Source organism: Vipera berus (genome assembly GCF_964194415.1).
Source record: "Vipera berus genome assembly, chromosome: 7".
In the NCBI taxonomy this organism is placed as follows: Eukaryota; Metazoa; Chordata; class Lepidosauria; order Squamata; family Viperidae; genus Vipera; species Vipera berus.
In genome coordinates this window covers 77,823,017-77,840,591 of record NC_138209.1, presented here as the reverse complement: position 1 = coordinate 77,840,591, position 17,575 = coordinate 77,823,017, and the positions used below count along the sequence as shown (strand labels likewise).

Below are 17,575 nucleotides of genomic sequence, written 5' to 3'. Positions count from 1 at the left end.
TTCCAGCGAGGAAAAATTGGCTCCTTCCCCTTGGACACTGGTCTGGCTTTTTAATTGAATTTTGATGAGATGATGGATGTTGGATTTTATTCCAAGTCTATACACTACATTAACAAGAATGTCTGTTCGGTTTCCGCTGGGAAACTTAAACCGGTAAACGAAAAACTTGCTCACAAGTTATTTTTTTAAAAAAATAATAATAATAGTGTAATTACATAGATAAATCACGGGTGGTTTCTCCTGCACTGATTCTGTGGAACTATATCTCAGGAAGCCACCCAGCCTGATGTCGACCATGAATAATCCGACAATGAAACATTTCGTGGTAAAATTAAAGGGTGGGTGTCCTTCTTTCCACCCCTTGTAAACACGCAACGTGGTGTGTGGTGTGTGCTTCGATGGTGTCTTTCCAAGATACGTTAGGATAGACATGTCAAACACAAGGCCCGGGGGCCGGATCCGGCCCGCGAAGTGGTTTCATGTGGCCCACGAAGCCATCCTGGAAGCAGTGAGGGAATGGCCCCCTCTGCCTTGGCCCTGGCCCAGAGACCCTCCTCCTGCCAGAGACCCCCAGATCTGTCCCACTCCTGCCCAGGCCCCCATAGGCACCCTTGATGCCAACGATGTAGAGCTGGCCACGCCCACCCAGTAGGCCACGCCCACCCTGGCCATACCCACCCGGCCCCCTGAGGGCAACCGCAATGCTGATGCGGCCCTCAATGAAATTGAGTTTGACACCCCTACGTTAGGAGATCCCGGGCGCTCTTCCAGAAGAAGAAAAATGTCATTGCCAGAGTCTTTTGATTTCTAAAGGCAAGGAAGGCTAGTAGAGGTACTGTTCTCCAGCAGTGGGACTCCCGAGAAATAGCAGTGGAAGAGCAGGAGTAGGACCTGTGGTAAATTATAGCAAAACTAGAGAAGAGTGGAGTAGTGAGCAGTAAATACCAGTCTTCGAGTGCTTGTGTGGGTGTTGCCTGTGTGGCTGCGTTGGCCTCCACGGTCCTTCCCAACTTTGTTGTTCTGTTATCTTGCACTGATGATGTTACCCTAGTTGGGTCATGAAACGTCTGCAAGAAATCCACCTAGTTCAGGGAGCACCAAGGATGCCACAGTTCTCCTCCTCCTCCTCCTCACAAATCCCACTCCCTTCCAACACTGATGATGTTATCTAGTTGGGTAATGAAATGTCTGCGAGAAAACCACCCAGCTCAGAGAGCACCCAGGACCCCACAGTTCTCCTCCTCCTCCTCCTCCTCCTCCTCCTCCTCCTCCTCCTCCTCCTCCTCCCCCCTCATTCCTAGCATTGATGAAGTTACCTAGTTGGGTCATGAAATGTCTGCAAGAAAACAACCAAGCTCAGAGAGCACCAAGGACCCCACAGTCCCTTCCTTTACTTCCTCCTCCTCCTCCTCCTCCTCCTCCTCCTCCTCCTCCTCCTCCTCCTCCTCCCTTCTAGCACTGATGATGTTACCTAGTTGGGTCATGAAATGTCTGCAAGAAAACAACCAAGCTCAGAGAGCACCAAGGACCCCAGAGTCCCTTCCTTTACCACCTCCTCCTCCTCCTCCTCCTCCTCCTCCTCACAAATCCCACTCCCTTCCAACACTGATGATGTTATCTAGTTGGGTCATGAAACGTCTGCAAGAAAACCACCCAGCTCAGAGAGCACCCAGGACCCCACAGTTCAACCCTGAGCTGCACATGTTCTCAAACTAATTATCCATATCCCTAACGAAACTTTAGTTGGTTGGGATGAGGTCCAGTGTGCTGGAAATTCCGGGTTATCTGACCTGCAATGCTGGTTGACACATTTATTTCGGGTTACTAAAAAAAACTAAAACAAGAAGGGTAGCATCTTCTGAATGTCTGTGGGGGGGGGTTCTCAGTTATCCGGACACGGCTGCCCCGAAGGTGCTTTTTCGAAAGGCGACCGGACTTGTGTTTTTCCCCCGGAAGAGGTTTCGCTTCTCATCCGGAGAGGCTTCTTGCTTTCACTTCCCGTTAGCCGTGAGAACTGAGGAAGCTTCTCCGGATGAGAAGCGAAACCTCTTCCGGGGAAAAAACACAAGTCCGGTCGCCTTTCGAAAAAGCACCTTTGGGGCAGCGTCTTCTACCTGCGTAAAGGCAAAGCCTAGTCTCCGTCTACACGGCGCCAGAAGGCAGAAGCTTTTTCAAGATAATGCTGACCTGAATGGATGCTTTTGGAAGGATGTTGGCTGGCAGGGATTTGCTGACGTGTCCCTAAAAATGAAAACATTGTGGGGTTTTGTTTTTTTTTCCCCGGAGTGCCAATTCAGAGACAGCGTTTTTGTGGGCCGGGAGCCTAAACATCGTTGCTGGAAAGGAGTTACCCACCCGAGGAACGAGGGTGGAGCGTTCCCACGTGACCTTGTCCCCTCAAAGAGAAAAATCCACAGGCGAGTGGTTCTCCCCTTACAAGCATTAGTTTAGTGACTGTTCGAAGTTGTGATGATGACACTGGGAGAAAAAACGAAGAGAGAAAGAGAGAGAAGCTTACGGATGATCCTTGCGCTTGCAACTGTTAGCACGTTCCCATAGCCACAGGATCAGAATTTGAACCCAGGCTTCAAATTCACGACCATCCCAGCTGGCTTCTGGTAAGCACGGACAATTCGCTTAACGACTGCAATGATTTGCTCGACGGCCATAACGAAAAAGGGGTCTTAAAACCAGACACGATTCCCTTAACAACCGTCTGGCTTAGGGAGGGGAAGTTTCTGCTCCGAAAAAAAGGCAAAATGCCAGCCACCGTTCCCACCCCCCCGACGGTGATTTATCTGTTTCGTCAGGTAAAAAAAAGAAGAAGAAACAGAGGTTTTCAGGAGTGAAGTAAATTAGACCCAGAGAACGCTATGGTCTCGTATTTCTTTTTCCTTTTTATTATCAACAATCAAGTTAATGGTACACTCTTGTAAAACTATATGCACATGTAGAAATATTTCCCCTTTTAAATAGAAGCATTCATTTTAAACCACATATAAATAAATCCGGAGTTCCTGAAACATAATTTATGACAGTTAACGCTCACAAAGGGATCTGGAAAATAAAAATAAAAATAAAAAAAGGAAAATCAGAAAAATGCGCCCCGGGGCCACCGATACCGGTGGATGAGGCCAATCTAAAATGCAAAAAAAAAAGAGAGAGAAAAGTAACTCATCAAAACCTCATATTTTCCATAAAGACACACCATTAAGACTACAAGGAGAGAAAACGTTATTTATACGTCTAATCAGAATAGACAGGTTTGTATCGATATTAACACTATACAATTGAGTCACGTAACACGGTGGTTGAAAGACACAGAAATGATCTTTTAAAAGCATACCGGTCGACGAAACTTAAATCTCTTCGGGTTTTGTGCCTTTGAAAAGAAAAGAGTTTTTAAAAACCTTCCATCAGGGCGGGCTAAAAAAAACACAAAAAAACGGCATGGACAATGTCATCGCAATCTTGGGAACAAACACAATCCATTAACCGGAAAGGAACCACACTGGGCTGTAGACCATTTGCGACACAAGAGTTGGCGCGCTTTGTGTAAACAGCTCTCTGTCTATTAAATACACCGTTTTGGTAGGCTTGCAAGAAACTCTGGTGGAAAAAGGGCACGGATGTGTGTTTGTTTAATAACAAGATTTCTTCTGCTTAATGGCCCAGGCCAATTCACTTTAGTGTTCTTTGAAGGAGACAGAAAGGGTTCAAAAGCTGTTCGTTCACCCGTCATGGGATTTTCTATGCCGTGTGCTTAATGGCTGCATGTGGGCCCTTGAGCGCTACGGAACTGCGCAGGTCATAGAAAAGTCCCACCGTAGTTGGCTGTTTCTTCAGGGCTTAGGCACTCTATAGATAGAGCAAGAGTCTCCAACCTCGGCCACTTTAAGACCTGTGGATGTCAACTCCCAGAATTCCTCAGCCACCGTGGTTGGTTGAGGAATTCTGGGAGTTGCAAGTCCACAGGCCTTAAAGTGGCCAAGGTTGGAGACCTCCTACTATGAATCACCACGTGTGGACTTCAACTCCCAGAATTCTTCAGCCACCATGGTTGGTTGAGGAATTCTGGGAGCTGAAGTCCACAGGTCTTAAAGTGGCCAAGGTTGGAGACCTCCTACTATGAATCACCACCTGTGGACTTCAACTCCCAGAATTCTTCAGCCACCATGGTTGGTTGAGGAATTCTGGGAGTTGCAAGTCCACAGGCCTTAAAGTGGCCAAGGTTGGAGACCTCCTACTATGAATCACCACCTGTGGACTTCAACTCCCAGAATTCTTCAGCCACCATGGTTGGTTGAGGAATTCTGGGAGTTGCAAGTCCACAGGCCTTAAAGTGGCCAAGGTTGGAGACCTCCTACACTATGAATCACCACGTGTGGACTTCAACTCCCAGAATTCTTCAGCCACCATGGTTGGTTGAGGAATTCTGGGAGCTGAAGTCCACAGGGCTTAAAGTGGCCAGGGTTGGAGACCTCCTACTATGAATCACCACCTGTGGACTTCAACTCCCAGAATTCTTCAGCCACCATGGTTGGTTGAGGAATTCTGGGAGTTGAAGTCCACAGGCTTTAAAGTGGCCAAGGTTGAATATCCCTGCTATAAATCACCATGGGATGTTAGTTCCCTGCTTCATAGGATGCGGTGAATGCCCTACATTGTTCATTGTGAGCACAAGAATGAACTGTTTGACTTTCAACCTTCCCAAGGGTGTCTGAGCCAAATTTGGGGACATTTGCAGTTAAAAAGAGATGAGCTAATTTCATTTGAATATGTAAAGAGATTCTTCTTGGATCCATTTAAAAAAAGCCAGGATATTTCTCATTTGTCAGGACGCTGGATCAGAGTACTTCTCTGTCCTCAAAAAAACCCCCCACAAATGCCCCTTCTAATCTGCCTCTTTTCCTAAACCCACTTTTAGGGAACAAACATCATTAATTAAAGAGGTTCTTTTTTTTTTAAGTTCACATCACAGAATTGTGCAATTCGGTCCTGCGGGGGCCTATAGAATTGTTCCCAACGCTGTCTTGCTTGTCTGTTTATTTGTTTTTAAAAAGTACATTCATTAGCTAATGGGTTTAAAACTGAAAGTGGAACAAGGGTCTCTCTCAAGCTTCAGAAAAACCCTCAGAGGCTACATTTTTAGTTTTAAGTACAACTCACTAACCCAGTTACCTCTAAGATCTAATCTTCCGCTTGAAAATAGGTCAGACCTTACAGCTATGGGGGGCTCCTGTCCTCTAGGCCAGGGGTCCTCAACCGTGGCAACTTTTAAGCCTTGTGGACTTCAACTCCCAGAATTCCTCAGCCACCATGGTTGGTTGAGGAATTCTGGGAGTTGAAGTCCACAAGTCTTAAAGTTGACACGGTTGAGGACCTCCGCGCTTGGCTCAAGTGCTGGGCTATTTCCACCCAAGCGATGGGGGCCCACATTCTGTACCATCAACCAGTCATCCCCATTTGCCGAAAAAAGATGTCATTTGCCTTCCCGAATAGGGCCGTAGCCACAGCCAGGTGAAGCTACCCTCGGCTACCGATCCCTTGCGTGGGAAAAGAGACCGTGCCGTGAAAAATGTGCCCTCTTTGCACTGCCTGGGATGTGCCTTCCTTCCAAGACCCAAGCCCTTCAAAGCATCGCCTTCTCTGCTCAGCAGAAAGAAACGTCAGAACTTCCCCTTGCCACTAGGGGCAACCAAGCACAATAGTTCGGCTGTCAGGAGCCTGCCCTCTAGCGGCCAGGGCGTGGATGTGCAAGCCCAGAATCGGTACTCCTAGAAGAGAAGATTTTTGTACAGTAGCTCAGGGTTGAACGGCGGTGCTTTCTGACCTGGTGAAATGTAAGGAACCTTACTACAGGATGGTTTTCATGAGTAGAATAGAGTAGAGCTGGAAGGGATCTTGGAGGTCTTCTAGTCCAGCCCCCTGCTCAAGCAGGAGAACCTAGACCATCTCAGACAAGTGACTGTCTAGCCCAGGGGTAGGCAACCTCGGCTCTTTTATGACTCATGGACTTCAACTCCCAGAATTCCTGAGCCAGCAAAGCTGGCTCAGGAATTCTGGGAGTTGAAGTCCATGAGTCATAAAAGAGCCGAGGTTGCCTACCCCTGGGCTAGCCTCTTAAAAATCTCCAGGGATTTCTGGAGGCAGGCTGTTCCACTGACCCAGCGCCTTTGCATTCTCACCATCAGGCTTTGGCGCAGCACCGAGCGCTGATGATGTTCCCTAGTTGGGCAGTGAGACGTCTGCAAGGAAACCAGCCAGCTCAGAGAACACCAAAGGACCCCACAGAGCCGGTCCCGCATCCCCAAGGTTGTGCGAAGGGAAACGATCCGTGCCCGGCCAAGCCCCGGGGACGTTTTGGGCCGCTAAGATGCGCGCCCACTCCCCAAGGCGGACCGGGCCGGGTGTGTGGGGGGGGTCGATCTCGGGAGAAGAAGAAGGAACGCCCCCCCACGTTCGGCAGAGCGACCCGACCTGACCCGGGGGAGGGGGCGGGTGGGTTCTGGGTAGGGGAAGGAGGGAGAGGGGAGGGGGGGGAGAGAAAAGCTACTTTGCCAAAGTTGCGCAGCTTGTGGCCATTTGGCTTTTCGCCTACCTGCGAGCGGGAGCGAGGGGAGGGGAGGCGGCGGCGGGCAGAGACCCCCCCTCCCAGACTTGCGGGGGTGGGGGCAGGACACACACACACACACACACACACACACACACACCGCCCAGCTTGGAGCCTTCGGGGAAAGCCGTGGACGCTCCCCCCCACCCGGGAGCCAAGCCGGAGCGCGGCTAGCTGGCTGGGGGGTTGGGTGGGGTGGGGTGGGGTGGGGGGGTGGGAGGCCGACCCGGCCCCCCACCCCTCAGAACATGCCGCTCTTCACCAAGGTGCCTTTGCTGCCGTTGGGTCTCTGCAAGGAAGAGAGGACGCTGGCGAAGGGCCCGCCTAAGGAATCCGGGATGGAGGCGAGGGGGCCCGGCCCCGCAGCCCAGCCCTGCCCGGGACCCGCTGCGGCCAAGCCGGGGGGCGCCGCGCCTTTGCTCCCCTCCGGACCGGGCCCGCCGGCTCCAGCACCGGCCTGGCCCCCGGCAGGGCTGGGCCCGCCGCCGCCTCCGCAGCCGGGCGCCGGGTTGGGGTTGGGGCCCGGCCCGCCGGTACTGTCCGGGTCGGTGCTCTTGGCCTCTTTGCTCTCATCGTCCCGCGACGGGTCGGATTTCTTTCCCGACGAGCCGTTCTTAGCCGCCGCCGCCGCCGCCGCCGCCGCCCGCTCCTGCTTGCGGAACTTGGCCCGCCGGTTCTGGAACCAGACCTGGAGGCGAAAAAAAGAAGGGAACGCGCTCCCGGTTAATCCGGATCCGGCTTCTCCGGCGCCGTCGTCCCTTTCCCCCGCCCGGCCCTCCTCCGCCCGGCCCGCCTCGGGTCTCTGCCCCCCCCCCTTCCCTTCCCTTCCCTCCCCTCCTGCAGGTCGTGAAGCCGCAAAGACGCGTGTCGGACGCCCGGGTTCCGACGCTTCCCTTTTCCTCCGAGTTCGGACTCTTCCGCAGCTTCCCGTTCCGACATTTCCCTTCCTTCCGAGTCTCTCCCCTTCCCGTCGGGAAGCCGCAAAGACGCGCGTCGGACGCCCAGGTTCCGACGCTTCCCTTTCTTCCGAGTTCGGACAGCCTCGGACACCCGCGCAAGGCGAGCCTGGAAAAACCGTTCTTGCTCCGGGATTGGTTCCCGGGGAGCTTTTAAAGGGTGCTTCCTCTCTGCCTTTCCCAAGGATTTATTTGGCTTTAGGATCTCGGTTTCCTCCTTTGCAAAGCATTAATTTGAATTTCGATTGTCCCAAAGGGGCTTTTTTTTTTCTTTCAGGAGGCAACTGGACTTTCTGGTTATTCCTTTGAAGACGTTTCGCTTCTCATCCCGGAAGCTTCTTCGGCTCTGACTTTCCAGAAAAAGGAAAGAAAAAAAAAGCACCATTTTGTTCTTCAGAGGAAAACCAAGAAAGTCCGTTTGCCTCGTGGGGACAAAAAAAAAATCCCCTTTGGGACATCCCTGACCTGAGAATCTGCAGAGAGATTTGAATTTGGCTTGGAACTATAAGAGCAGATTCCAAACCGTTTCCCATTGATCGAAAGCGGATCTCCCAGCCACTGAGGTTGTCCTAGAATAGATGGGTTAGCTTATTTTATTTTATTTTAGTTTATTTTATTTTATTTTATTTTATTTTATTTTAATTTTATTTTATTTTATTATTTTATTTTATTTTATTTTATTTTATTTTATTTTATTATTTTATTTTATTTTATTTTATTTTATTATTTTATTTTATTTTATTATTTTATTTTATTTTATTTTATTTTATTTTATTTTATTTTATTATTTTATTTTATTTTATTTTATTATTTTATTTTATTTTATTTTATTATTTTATTTTATTTTATTTTATTTTATTTTATTTTATTTTATTATTTTATTTTATTTTATTTTATTTTATTATTTTATTTTATTATTTTATTTTATTTTATTTTATTTTATTTTATTTTATTTTATTTTATTTTATTATTTTATTTATTTTATTTTATTTATTTTAATTTATTTTATTTTATTTTATTTTATTTTATTATTTTTTGGTATGGCACAAATTCCTTCCCAGCCTAACCAAAAGTTTTGAACGAAAAGTACAAAAAAGCTATTTCTTTCGTTTGGTTAACAAAAGGCGTATTTACCTCGTCCGGAATTCAGAAGATGCTTTAAGAAATAGCTTTCTCGATTGGACTCGGAAATCTAAAATAGTTTCCTAGATTTGTAGGGTTGATTTTTTTTTTAAAAAAATTAAACTGCGGGGGGGGGAAATGCCTCTGGAAGGTGTCTGGTTGATCTAAAAGCTTTATTTCACCATCACCAACTCCCCCCCCCCTCCCCAATCACCTTGAGAAATTGAAGGAGACAAGGAGCTAGGTTTTTTTTTAAAGGGGGGGGTATCACTTGTGCTAAAGCAAGACCAATACATAAAGGAGATAATAGGGCAGGATTCTTTTCTTTGTCACAAAATAGTGCGCTGCTTATGAATGCAAATAATTCCTTTACGAAAGATTGCAGGCTATTTATTTTTGTGTGTGTCCGGAAAGAGTCGATTAGGTTAACTCAGTCTCCAGTTCCCCCTTTCCCCCCCCCCCGCGCCCCGGAGGAAAAAAGCCTCACTGAACTTCGATAGATTAAAATATTGTGCTGTAAATTCCCAATTTTTTTTAAAAAAGCAAAAACGTCCCCAGATAAAGAACTACGGGATACCTCACGTGTATCGATTTAGATTGTCTTTTAAATCCCACCTTTCTTATGATTTTTTTTAAATAAATCACTCAGGGCGGCAAACATACCTAATACTCCGCCCTCCTCCGTTTTCTTTCTTTCCTTTTTTTACCCCACCACAACAGCCCTGTGAGGTAGGTTGAGGGTGAGGAAAAAAAGGACTTGGCCCAAAGTCACCCAGCCAACTCCCTTTTTACCTACCCTATTTCTCTTTCAATAGCAAACCCTTGGGGGGTTAAGTTTATTCTGGCGTCCGTGTGTGTCTGTGTGTGTGTGTGTGTAGATAGATGATAGATAGATAGATAGATAGATAGATAGATAGATAGATAGATAGATAGATAGATAGATAGATAGATAGATAGATAGATAGATAGATGATAGATAGATAGATAGATAGATGATAGATAGATAGATAGATAGATAGATAGATAGATAGATAGATAGATAGATAGATAGATAGATAGATATAGATGTAGAGATAGAGACAGAGGTAGATGTAGATATATATAGATATAAATATAGGTGATAGGTGATAGATATAGATAGGTTGACTCAGCCTTCCATCCTTCCGAGGTAGGTCAAATGAGGACCCAGATCGTTGGGGGCAATTAAGCTGACTTTGTAATAATGCCGCTTGGGGTGTGTGTGAAAGCCCTAATAAGCAGGCATATACATAGAATGAAGGCTACTGCTAAGCTTGTAAGCCGCCCTGAGTCTTCGGAGAAGGGCGGGATATAAATGGGATTTTTTAAAAAAAGATATATAGATATATGTCAAATGGACACCTGTCCTATCTATGCAGAGGGGGAAACGTTTGCAGCTGGTGTTGGAAATGAATTTGGATAGTATTTAGGTGTATCAAGTGCCGGCAGGATTTAGCAGTTGAAAAGACCCCTTTTCTTTCTCTTTCTTTCTTTCTTTCTTTCTTTCTTTCTTTCTTTCTTTCTTTCTTTCTTTCTTTCTTTCTTTTCTTTCTCTCTCTTTCTCTCTCTCTCTCTCTCTCTTTCTTTTTCTTTCTTTCTTCTTTCGAAACACTTTAAAAATGGCATATTGAATATACCATTAAAATATGCCGGACTGATAAATCCGGGCGCGCTGCAAAGGACGCTTAAGAGAGTTTTTTTTTGCTTCAGCAAAGTAAAATAAAATAAAGTAAAGTAAAAAATCAGGAATAAATTCCTGTTACGGCGTAGTAGAACGTGCCGTGTGCCGCGCGCGCTCCTTCGCTTTCAGCCCTTTCCTTCTTTGGGAATAGCCGAATTGCTCCTTAAGAAACGGGTGACATCTCAAACCAAAACAGATTCCAGGACTTGGAGCCAAGAATGGGGAGGGCGGGGGGGGGAGTGGGAAAGGAGGGGAGGAATGACACGTAGGTTCACAATTCCTAACCTGGAAACGCTCCCGGGATATTGAGGTTATGCCCTTCCCGGAAAGACGCCCCTGCAACAATTTATATAATTTATCCCCGGCCAACAAAAGCAGGATTCGGTCTAAAATCAAAAGAACTTAAGGGAGGCAAAGCGCGGGGCTGCTGCTTCTGCAAAATAATTTGGCTTCAAACGGCAGCATCTGGAATTCCTTTCCCCCTCCCCCCCCCGCAAAAAAAAGCTGACTAAATTTAGCTTCTCCTTCAATTGGGAGATCAACCCCCAAATGTCAATAATAATAATAATAATAATAATAATAATAATAATAATAATAATAATAATAATAATAATAATAATAACAATAACAACAGCAACAATAACAATAATAATAATAATAACAATAACAACAATAATAATAATAATAATAATAATAATAATAATAATAATAATAATAATAATAATAATAATAATAATAATAATAATAATAAATTAAGGTTTTCTTTTGTCGTCGTTTTGATATCTTTAGCTTTCAGCCTGTTGGGTGCAGGGGAGGGGGTGGCTTTTATTTTTATTTTATTTTAATCCCATTTATATCCCGCCCTTCTCCGAAGACTCAGGGCGGCTTACCATCTAAAGGACAAACCAATGTGCTTAATAGCACGCGTCCTGGCTCCCCCAGCTCAGACGGAGCCCTCCGCCCTGTTGACCCGGCATTAGGAGACAGCACAGGAAGAAGTGTCCGTTGCGAGTGTGTGTGCAGAGGGTCCCCGCTTGCTGTCTTCGGGGCGCTTGCAGAGTCAGGAAAGGACCGCAAGGAAAACAGCCCAGCTCCTCCTAACCCACCGGGGGAGGGGGGGAACGTCTTTAGGGGAACTCCCCAAAAGGGAACGTTTGTAGCTACTTCTGCTTTCTTCTCCCTTCCTACCGATCTTAACGCGTGTGTCAGCTTTGCTGGGTGGGTTGCTTAGGTAATGAGAAAGGTGGTATCCAAATAAGGCTTTTCTGATATTTGGGGCTTTTTCTTCCGCCCCCTCCCCTCCCCTCCCCGTCTTTGTTCAGCTGAATTAAAACGTAAAGCTTAAAGGCAACTTCTGGTTTCCTGTATTGTTGTGGGTTTTTTTAAACAAAAAATCAAGCAAAACCTGCACAGCGACCTTCCCCCCCCCCCCGGGCTTCTTCCCTAACCTGCACTCGGGCCTCGGTGAGGTCGATCTTCAAGGCCAGCTCCTCGCGGGTGTAGATGTCCGGGTAGTGGGTTTCGGCGAAGACCCTCTCCAGCTCTTTCAACTGCGCGCTGGTGAAGGTGGTGCGAATCCTGCGCTGCTTGCGCTTCTCGTTCAGGCCGCCGTGGTCGGTGAAGAGCTTGTAAGGGACTGGAATGGGGGGCGGGGGGGGCGAAAGTGTGAGGGAGGGAGAGAATAGAATAACAACTTTATTGTCACTTCGAATGCACACTAAGCGGGCATCTCTTACAGCCACGTTTCCTGGCCTACGGCTCTACAATGGGTCACCCCCTCCGATATATTGTCATTTTATTTTTTATTTTTATTTTTACTGCGGGCACAACGGCACGCATCACAAATGAAATTCAGTTGCCCGCTAGATAAATATGAGAATAAATAAATAAATAAATGCAGAATTAGGCATATCTACCCACCTATATTTTATGGCACAGAGAAACAACAGTCCAGTTCGGGTTACAGTATATATGTGCGTGGCGAGAAAAGCGGGGGCGGGGAAGAGAAGAGAGACACGGTCAGGCGACCCGCTCCGCTTTTAAAGGTCCGGCCGTGCGCTCTCCCCGTGGCGCCCTTTCCAGAGAGGGCTTTTTTAAAATAAATAAATAAATAAATAAAAATGCACGTGTGGATTCTGTCCTTCCGTTCTTGCCCGCCGCGCGCTCAGCAAAGGGGAGGATCGGGGCTTTAATAAAGACGAGGGAGGCGCCGCGTTTTTTTGCCCGGCAGCTCTAGGCTGGCTCGGAGACCCTCGGCAGAGCTGGGGGTGGGTGGGGTGGAAGCCCCCTTTTCAATTCCCCGGGAAGCGGAATGGCTCGCTTTTAATTTTTTTTTAAAGTGTTTCTCGACGCGCAAAGGAAAGGAAAGGCCGGTCGACGCGCGATTCCTTTCCCCCCTTTTTCGTTCGCCTTCTTCACGTCGATTTAATTGTCTGAAATAGGGTTTCCTGCCTGAGCAGCGGGTTGGACTAGAAGATCTCCAAGGTCCCTTCCGACTCTATTATTCTATTATTCTATTATTCTATTATTCTATTATTCTGTTATTCTGTTATTCTGTTATTCTGTTATTCTGTTCTATTCTATTCTATTCTATTCTATTCTATTCTTCTATTCCTTCTTCCTGCTTCTATTCTATTCTATTCTATTCTATTCTATTCTATTCTATTCTATTCTATTCTATTCTATTCTATTCTATTCCTTCGCTTTTAAATAGGCGGCGATTTTCATAATTTAATTATACGGAACGGCGGGTATGCCCCCCTCCAACCCAAAGTTAAGGCTCGCTTTGATTAGTCTGTTGTTGTTGTTAGTTGCGAAGTCGTGTCCGACCCATCGCGACCCCGTGGACAACGTTCCTCCAGGCGTTCCTATCCTCTACCATCTTCGGGAGTCCATTTAAGCTCACTTGAATTAGTCTAGGGAGGTGTAAATATACATCCATCCATCCATCCATCCATCCATCCATCCACACACACACACACATATACATATATAAACTTAATTTTTGCTTAGTGCGCTGATCAAACCAGGAGGACGAGGCGGTGGAGGAAACCCCCCCCCCGCCGCGCGCCCCCTTTTTCCAACCCAGTTTTTGCCAGCCATTTATTCGGGCCCCCAAAAGCCGCGAAGCCCACCCGCGCGAAAAGAAGCGCTTCCCCGACGGCAGGATGGGCCGGGGAGGGGGGCGGGCGTTTAGACGGGAACTCGTTGGCCCTTCCCCAAATCCGAAGCTCTAGAAAGCGGGGCCCGAAGCTCTGCAGCCGGAGGGGTTTAAATCCCGGGGCGGGAGGGGGGGTGGTCCTCCGAGGCGGCGTCCCAGCGCTTGGCTGCGGATTCGGCGCATCCTTCCGGGAGAGAGCTGGTGAAAACTCGGGCAAGTTTGCCATCGGGGGCTACCGTGTCGTCGCCTCTTTCTCTGCCGGCCTAGCTGTGGGAAAGCGGGGGAGGGGGGGTCCCTTCCGAGCGAGGAGGAGGAGGAGGAGGAGGAGGAGGAAGAAAAAGAAGCAGCAGCAGAAGAAGAAGCAGCAGCAGCTTTTGGAGACAGCGACAATTCGGCGCGGCCGCCTCCGCAATCACCCTCCCCTCCTCGCGTTATCTAATTACTCCCCTCGCTTTTCAGTCTCCGTCGCAAAGTAAATAAATTATGCCGATCATTTTGGCAGCTTAAGATAATTTTGTTGGCGGTTTCGGGTGTGACTTCGGATAGGGTAACCGTGTAAGTGAATTACAGCCGCCGCCGCCGCCCCCCCCTTTTTCCCTCCCCCCCACCCCTCCTTCTTTTTTTTCCTCCTCTCCTTCCCTTGCAATCGCTCCTAACGTGATAAATTCTTTCATTTGGGTAAGCAAATTTCGTTTGGTAAAGACGAAGCCCAGTTTGCCATTTTCCAAATGCAATCAAGGCGCGGTTTTAGGCCGGGCTTGGCTCGCCAGCCACCCACCCCCCAGCCAGCCAGCCAGCCAGCCAGCCCGCCCTCCTTCCTTTCCTCCTTTCCTCCTTTCCTTCCTTCCTTCCTTCCCCAGCCGGGGCCAGCAAGGCGCGGAGAAGGTGCTTGCTTACCTGCCGCGTAGGGGCTGCTCTGGTGGTCTCTGAGGGTCCCCAGGCTGCAAGATCCGGGCGTGAGCGACGGGCACCCGGAGGTGGCCCCGAAAGTGGTCCTGATGGGGTTATACTGGAAGCCGCTGGCTTGGCTGCAGGAGCTGAAGTCCGCGTAAGCCGAGGCCAGGCTGGTAGTATCCATGCCGGCCATGCACGACTCATAGGCGGAGGAATTGAGGTAGGAATATTCCATTTTATACATTGAAAAGGCTCCGGAGCTGGCCCAGCCGAGAGGGTCTGGGAAGGCTGGGCTGGGGTCGGGCTGGCCGAGCCGGCGGGGGGGGAGGGGGGGAGAGAGAGAGCCGAGGCCGGGCAGAGATGCTCACCGCTCGGCTCTCGCTTCCAGTGTGGCCTCCGAGCTAGCAGCCGAGCCTGGTTTTATGAAAAAACGGCTGCTGCTAGGAGCTGCCTAGCCCGAGGTCTCTAGAGCATATAGTCCTCATAATAAACTTGGCTCTTTCCTCTTGGACAATAGCGAAGCGGTGGGTCTGAAGGCTGCCGCTTTTTACATGACAATAACTCATCAGTCTATTGGACTGGCGGGGGGGGGAGGGAGGCCGCGGGGAGGGAGGGGGAGCGAGGGGAGAGCGCAGGAGGGAGGGAGGGAGGGCGGGAGCGCGCGAGGGGGAGAAGGCGCGTTCCCGAACTGCCTCCACACACCCCCACACACACATCCCCCCCCCTTCGGTTCCCCTCCGGCTGATTCCTGCATCTCTAATTAGACTTTAATCTTCTCTCTCTCTCTCTCTCTCTCTCTCTCTCTCTCTCTCTCTCTCTCTCTCTCTCTCTCTCTCTCTCTCTCTCTCTCTCTCTCTCTCCCCACCCCCGTTTTACGTCCCTGCCCCTCCCTCTCTGCTTCCTCCTTCCCTCCCCGCCCCGGTCTTTTAATTCAATCAGCCTTCTTGGGCACGAAGAGAAAGCGGGGTGACGATTTCCACACACACACACACACACCCCAAGCTTGGAAAGCCCTTACACGCAGAAGACACGCACCGCCGAACCACCAAGCCCGCGCGTTCACACGTACACGCGGAACCTCCCCTGGCGAGAAGAAGCGGGTCAGGAGGAGAGGGATCGGCAGCCCGGGTCCGCGCAGGGCTTTATTTTACTCTCCCACCCCCCCACCCCTCCCAAGGAGGGTGGTGGTTTAAAATCTCCCAGCCCTTTCCCCCCTCCACCTCTCCGCGGCTGTTGAGGAAGGCCAGCCCCCCCCTTTGATGCCATCGTGGAAACTTGTTTTGTAAACGCGTTACACGCTCAATTGCCCGGCCAAAGGACCCCCCGAAGGGCGTGAAACCTTATAGAGGAGCGAGACGCTAGCAGGAAGGAGGTGGGCACCCTCGGAAAGAGACCGGCGGGGGTGGGGGCGCGGAAGGCAGGGCCGGGCCGGGCCGCGGAGATAGGAAAGGCGGCGAAGAAAGAGCGCGTCGCGGGTGTTTCGAACCCAAGACTCGCCCTGGGTTGCTGCCTCGCCGCGCCTTGCGGTCTGGCGGCGCTTCCTTCGCGGGGTTCCCTCCAGGGAAGGAAATCCTGCGCACCCCGAGGTCGTGCAGTCGTGGCACGAAAACGGCGCCCGCGGGCAAAACTTCAAAATTGATAATAGTAATAACAGTAACAATAATAATCATCATCATCATAGCAGCAGGAGCAGCATCGCTTCTGTTGGATTTCGTCTCCTTCCCTTGGAAAGGTCCTCGTGCGCGCACGATCCTCCCCCCCCCCCCCCCGCTTCTCCTCGCCCTTCTCCGCGGCAGATTTCAGCCCCTCCCCGAGCGCTCCTGGCTTCGTTTCTATTTACTACCCGCTTCTCGAGATTCCCGCAAACCAGCCCGTTCCGTCTCCGGTCACAGGTAGGGGGGGTGGAGGGGAGGGTCCCCAAAGCTTGCCGTGGGCCCGCCTTCCACACCCCTTCCCCACGACTTCTGCAAGGTTTCCCCTCGACGGACACGTGTCGGGTGAAAGGCCCGGTCCCCGAGGCTTTGGCCGGCGCGCTCGGGCGCTGCGTGTTTGCGCGCAGCAGCGGATGGCTCCGTTGGCTTCCTCTGCCCTCGTTCCGTTGGCGCATCTGTCCTGGCCGGATTCTGGGTCTCCTCCGCGGCCGGACGGGGGAGCGAAAGGGATTCTCAGCGGCGGCCCGTGAGAGAGAGAGAGAGAGAGAGAGAGAGAGAGAGAGAGAGAGAGAGAGAGAGAGAGAGAGAGAGAGAGAGAGAGAGAGAGAGAGAGAGAGAGAGACCAAGGGCTAATTAGCTGCATTACCTTCATTACCGCCCGTTGTGGTCTGGGTAACAAGTCGGTAATTAAAGTAACAAACGGGGGGGGGGGTACTTACTCAGGAGAAGGCTCCCGCCCAGTCCACTCACTCACTCACTCACTCACTCACTCACTCACACACGTATGAGTATATATATATATATGTGTGTGTATGTATACATACATATATCTATCGATCGATAGATGATAGATGATTGATAGATAGATAGATAGATAGATAGATAGATAGATAGATAGATAGATAGATAGATAGATAATGGATGGATAGATAGATAAATGATGCATGGATAGATAGATAGATAGATAGATAGATAGATAGATAGATAGATAGATAATGGATGGATAGATAAATGATGCATAGATAGATAGATAGATAGATAGATAGATAGATAGATAGATAGATAGATGATAGATAGATAGATGATAGATAGATAATGGATGGATAGATAAATGATGCATGGATAGATAGATAGATAGATAGATAGATAGATAGATAGATAGATAGATAGATAGATAGATGATAGATAGATAGATAGATAGATAGATAGATAGATAGATAGATAGATAGATGATAGATAGATAGATGATAGATAGATAATGGATGGATAGATAAATGATGCATGGATAGATAGATAGATAGATAGATAGATAGATAGATAGATAGATAGATAGATAGATAGATAGATAGGATAGATAGGATAGATAGGATAGATAGATAGATAGGATAGATAGATAGGATAGATAGGATAGATAGATAAAGATAGATAGATAAAGATAGATAGATAGATAGATAGATAGATAGATAGATGATATAGATA

At 48.6% G+C, this 17,575-nt stretch overlaps 1 protein-coding gene across 1 annotated transcript; it reads right to left on the bottom strand.

Annotated features, from left to right (window-relative positions):
* Positions 1–6,854: 6,854 nt before the first annotated feature.
* PHOX2B (paired like homeobox 2B) lies at positions 6,855–14,688 on the bottom strand (the record flags this gene model as incomplete). Its single annotated transcript, XM_081332127.1, has 3 exons — positions 6,855–7,301; positions 11,839–12,026; positions 14,448–14,688. 3 exons carry the CDS (start codon positions 14,686–14,688, stop codon positions 6,855–6,857), a joined length of 876 nt encoding a protein of 291 aa, XP_081188253.1.
* Between the last annotated feature and the right edge of the window lie 2,887 nt (positions 14,689–17,575).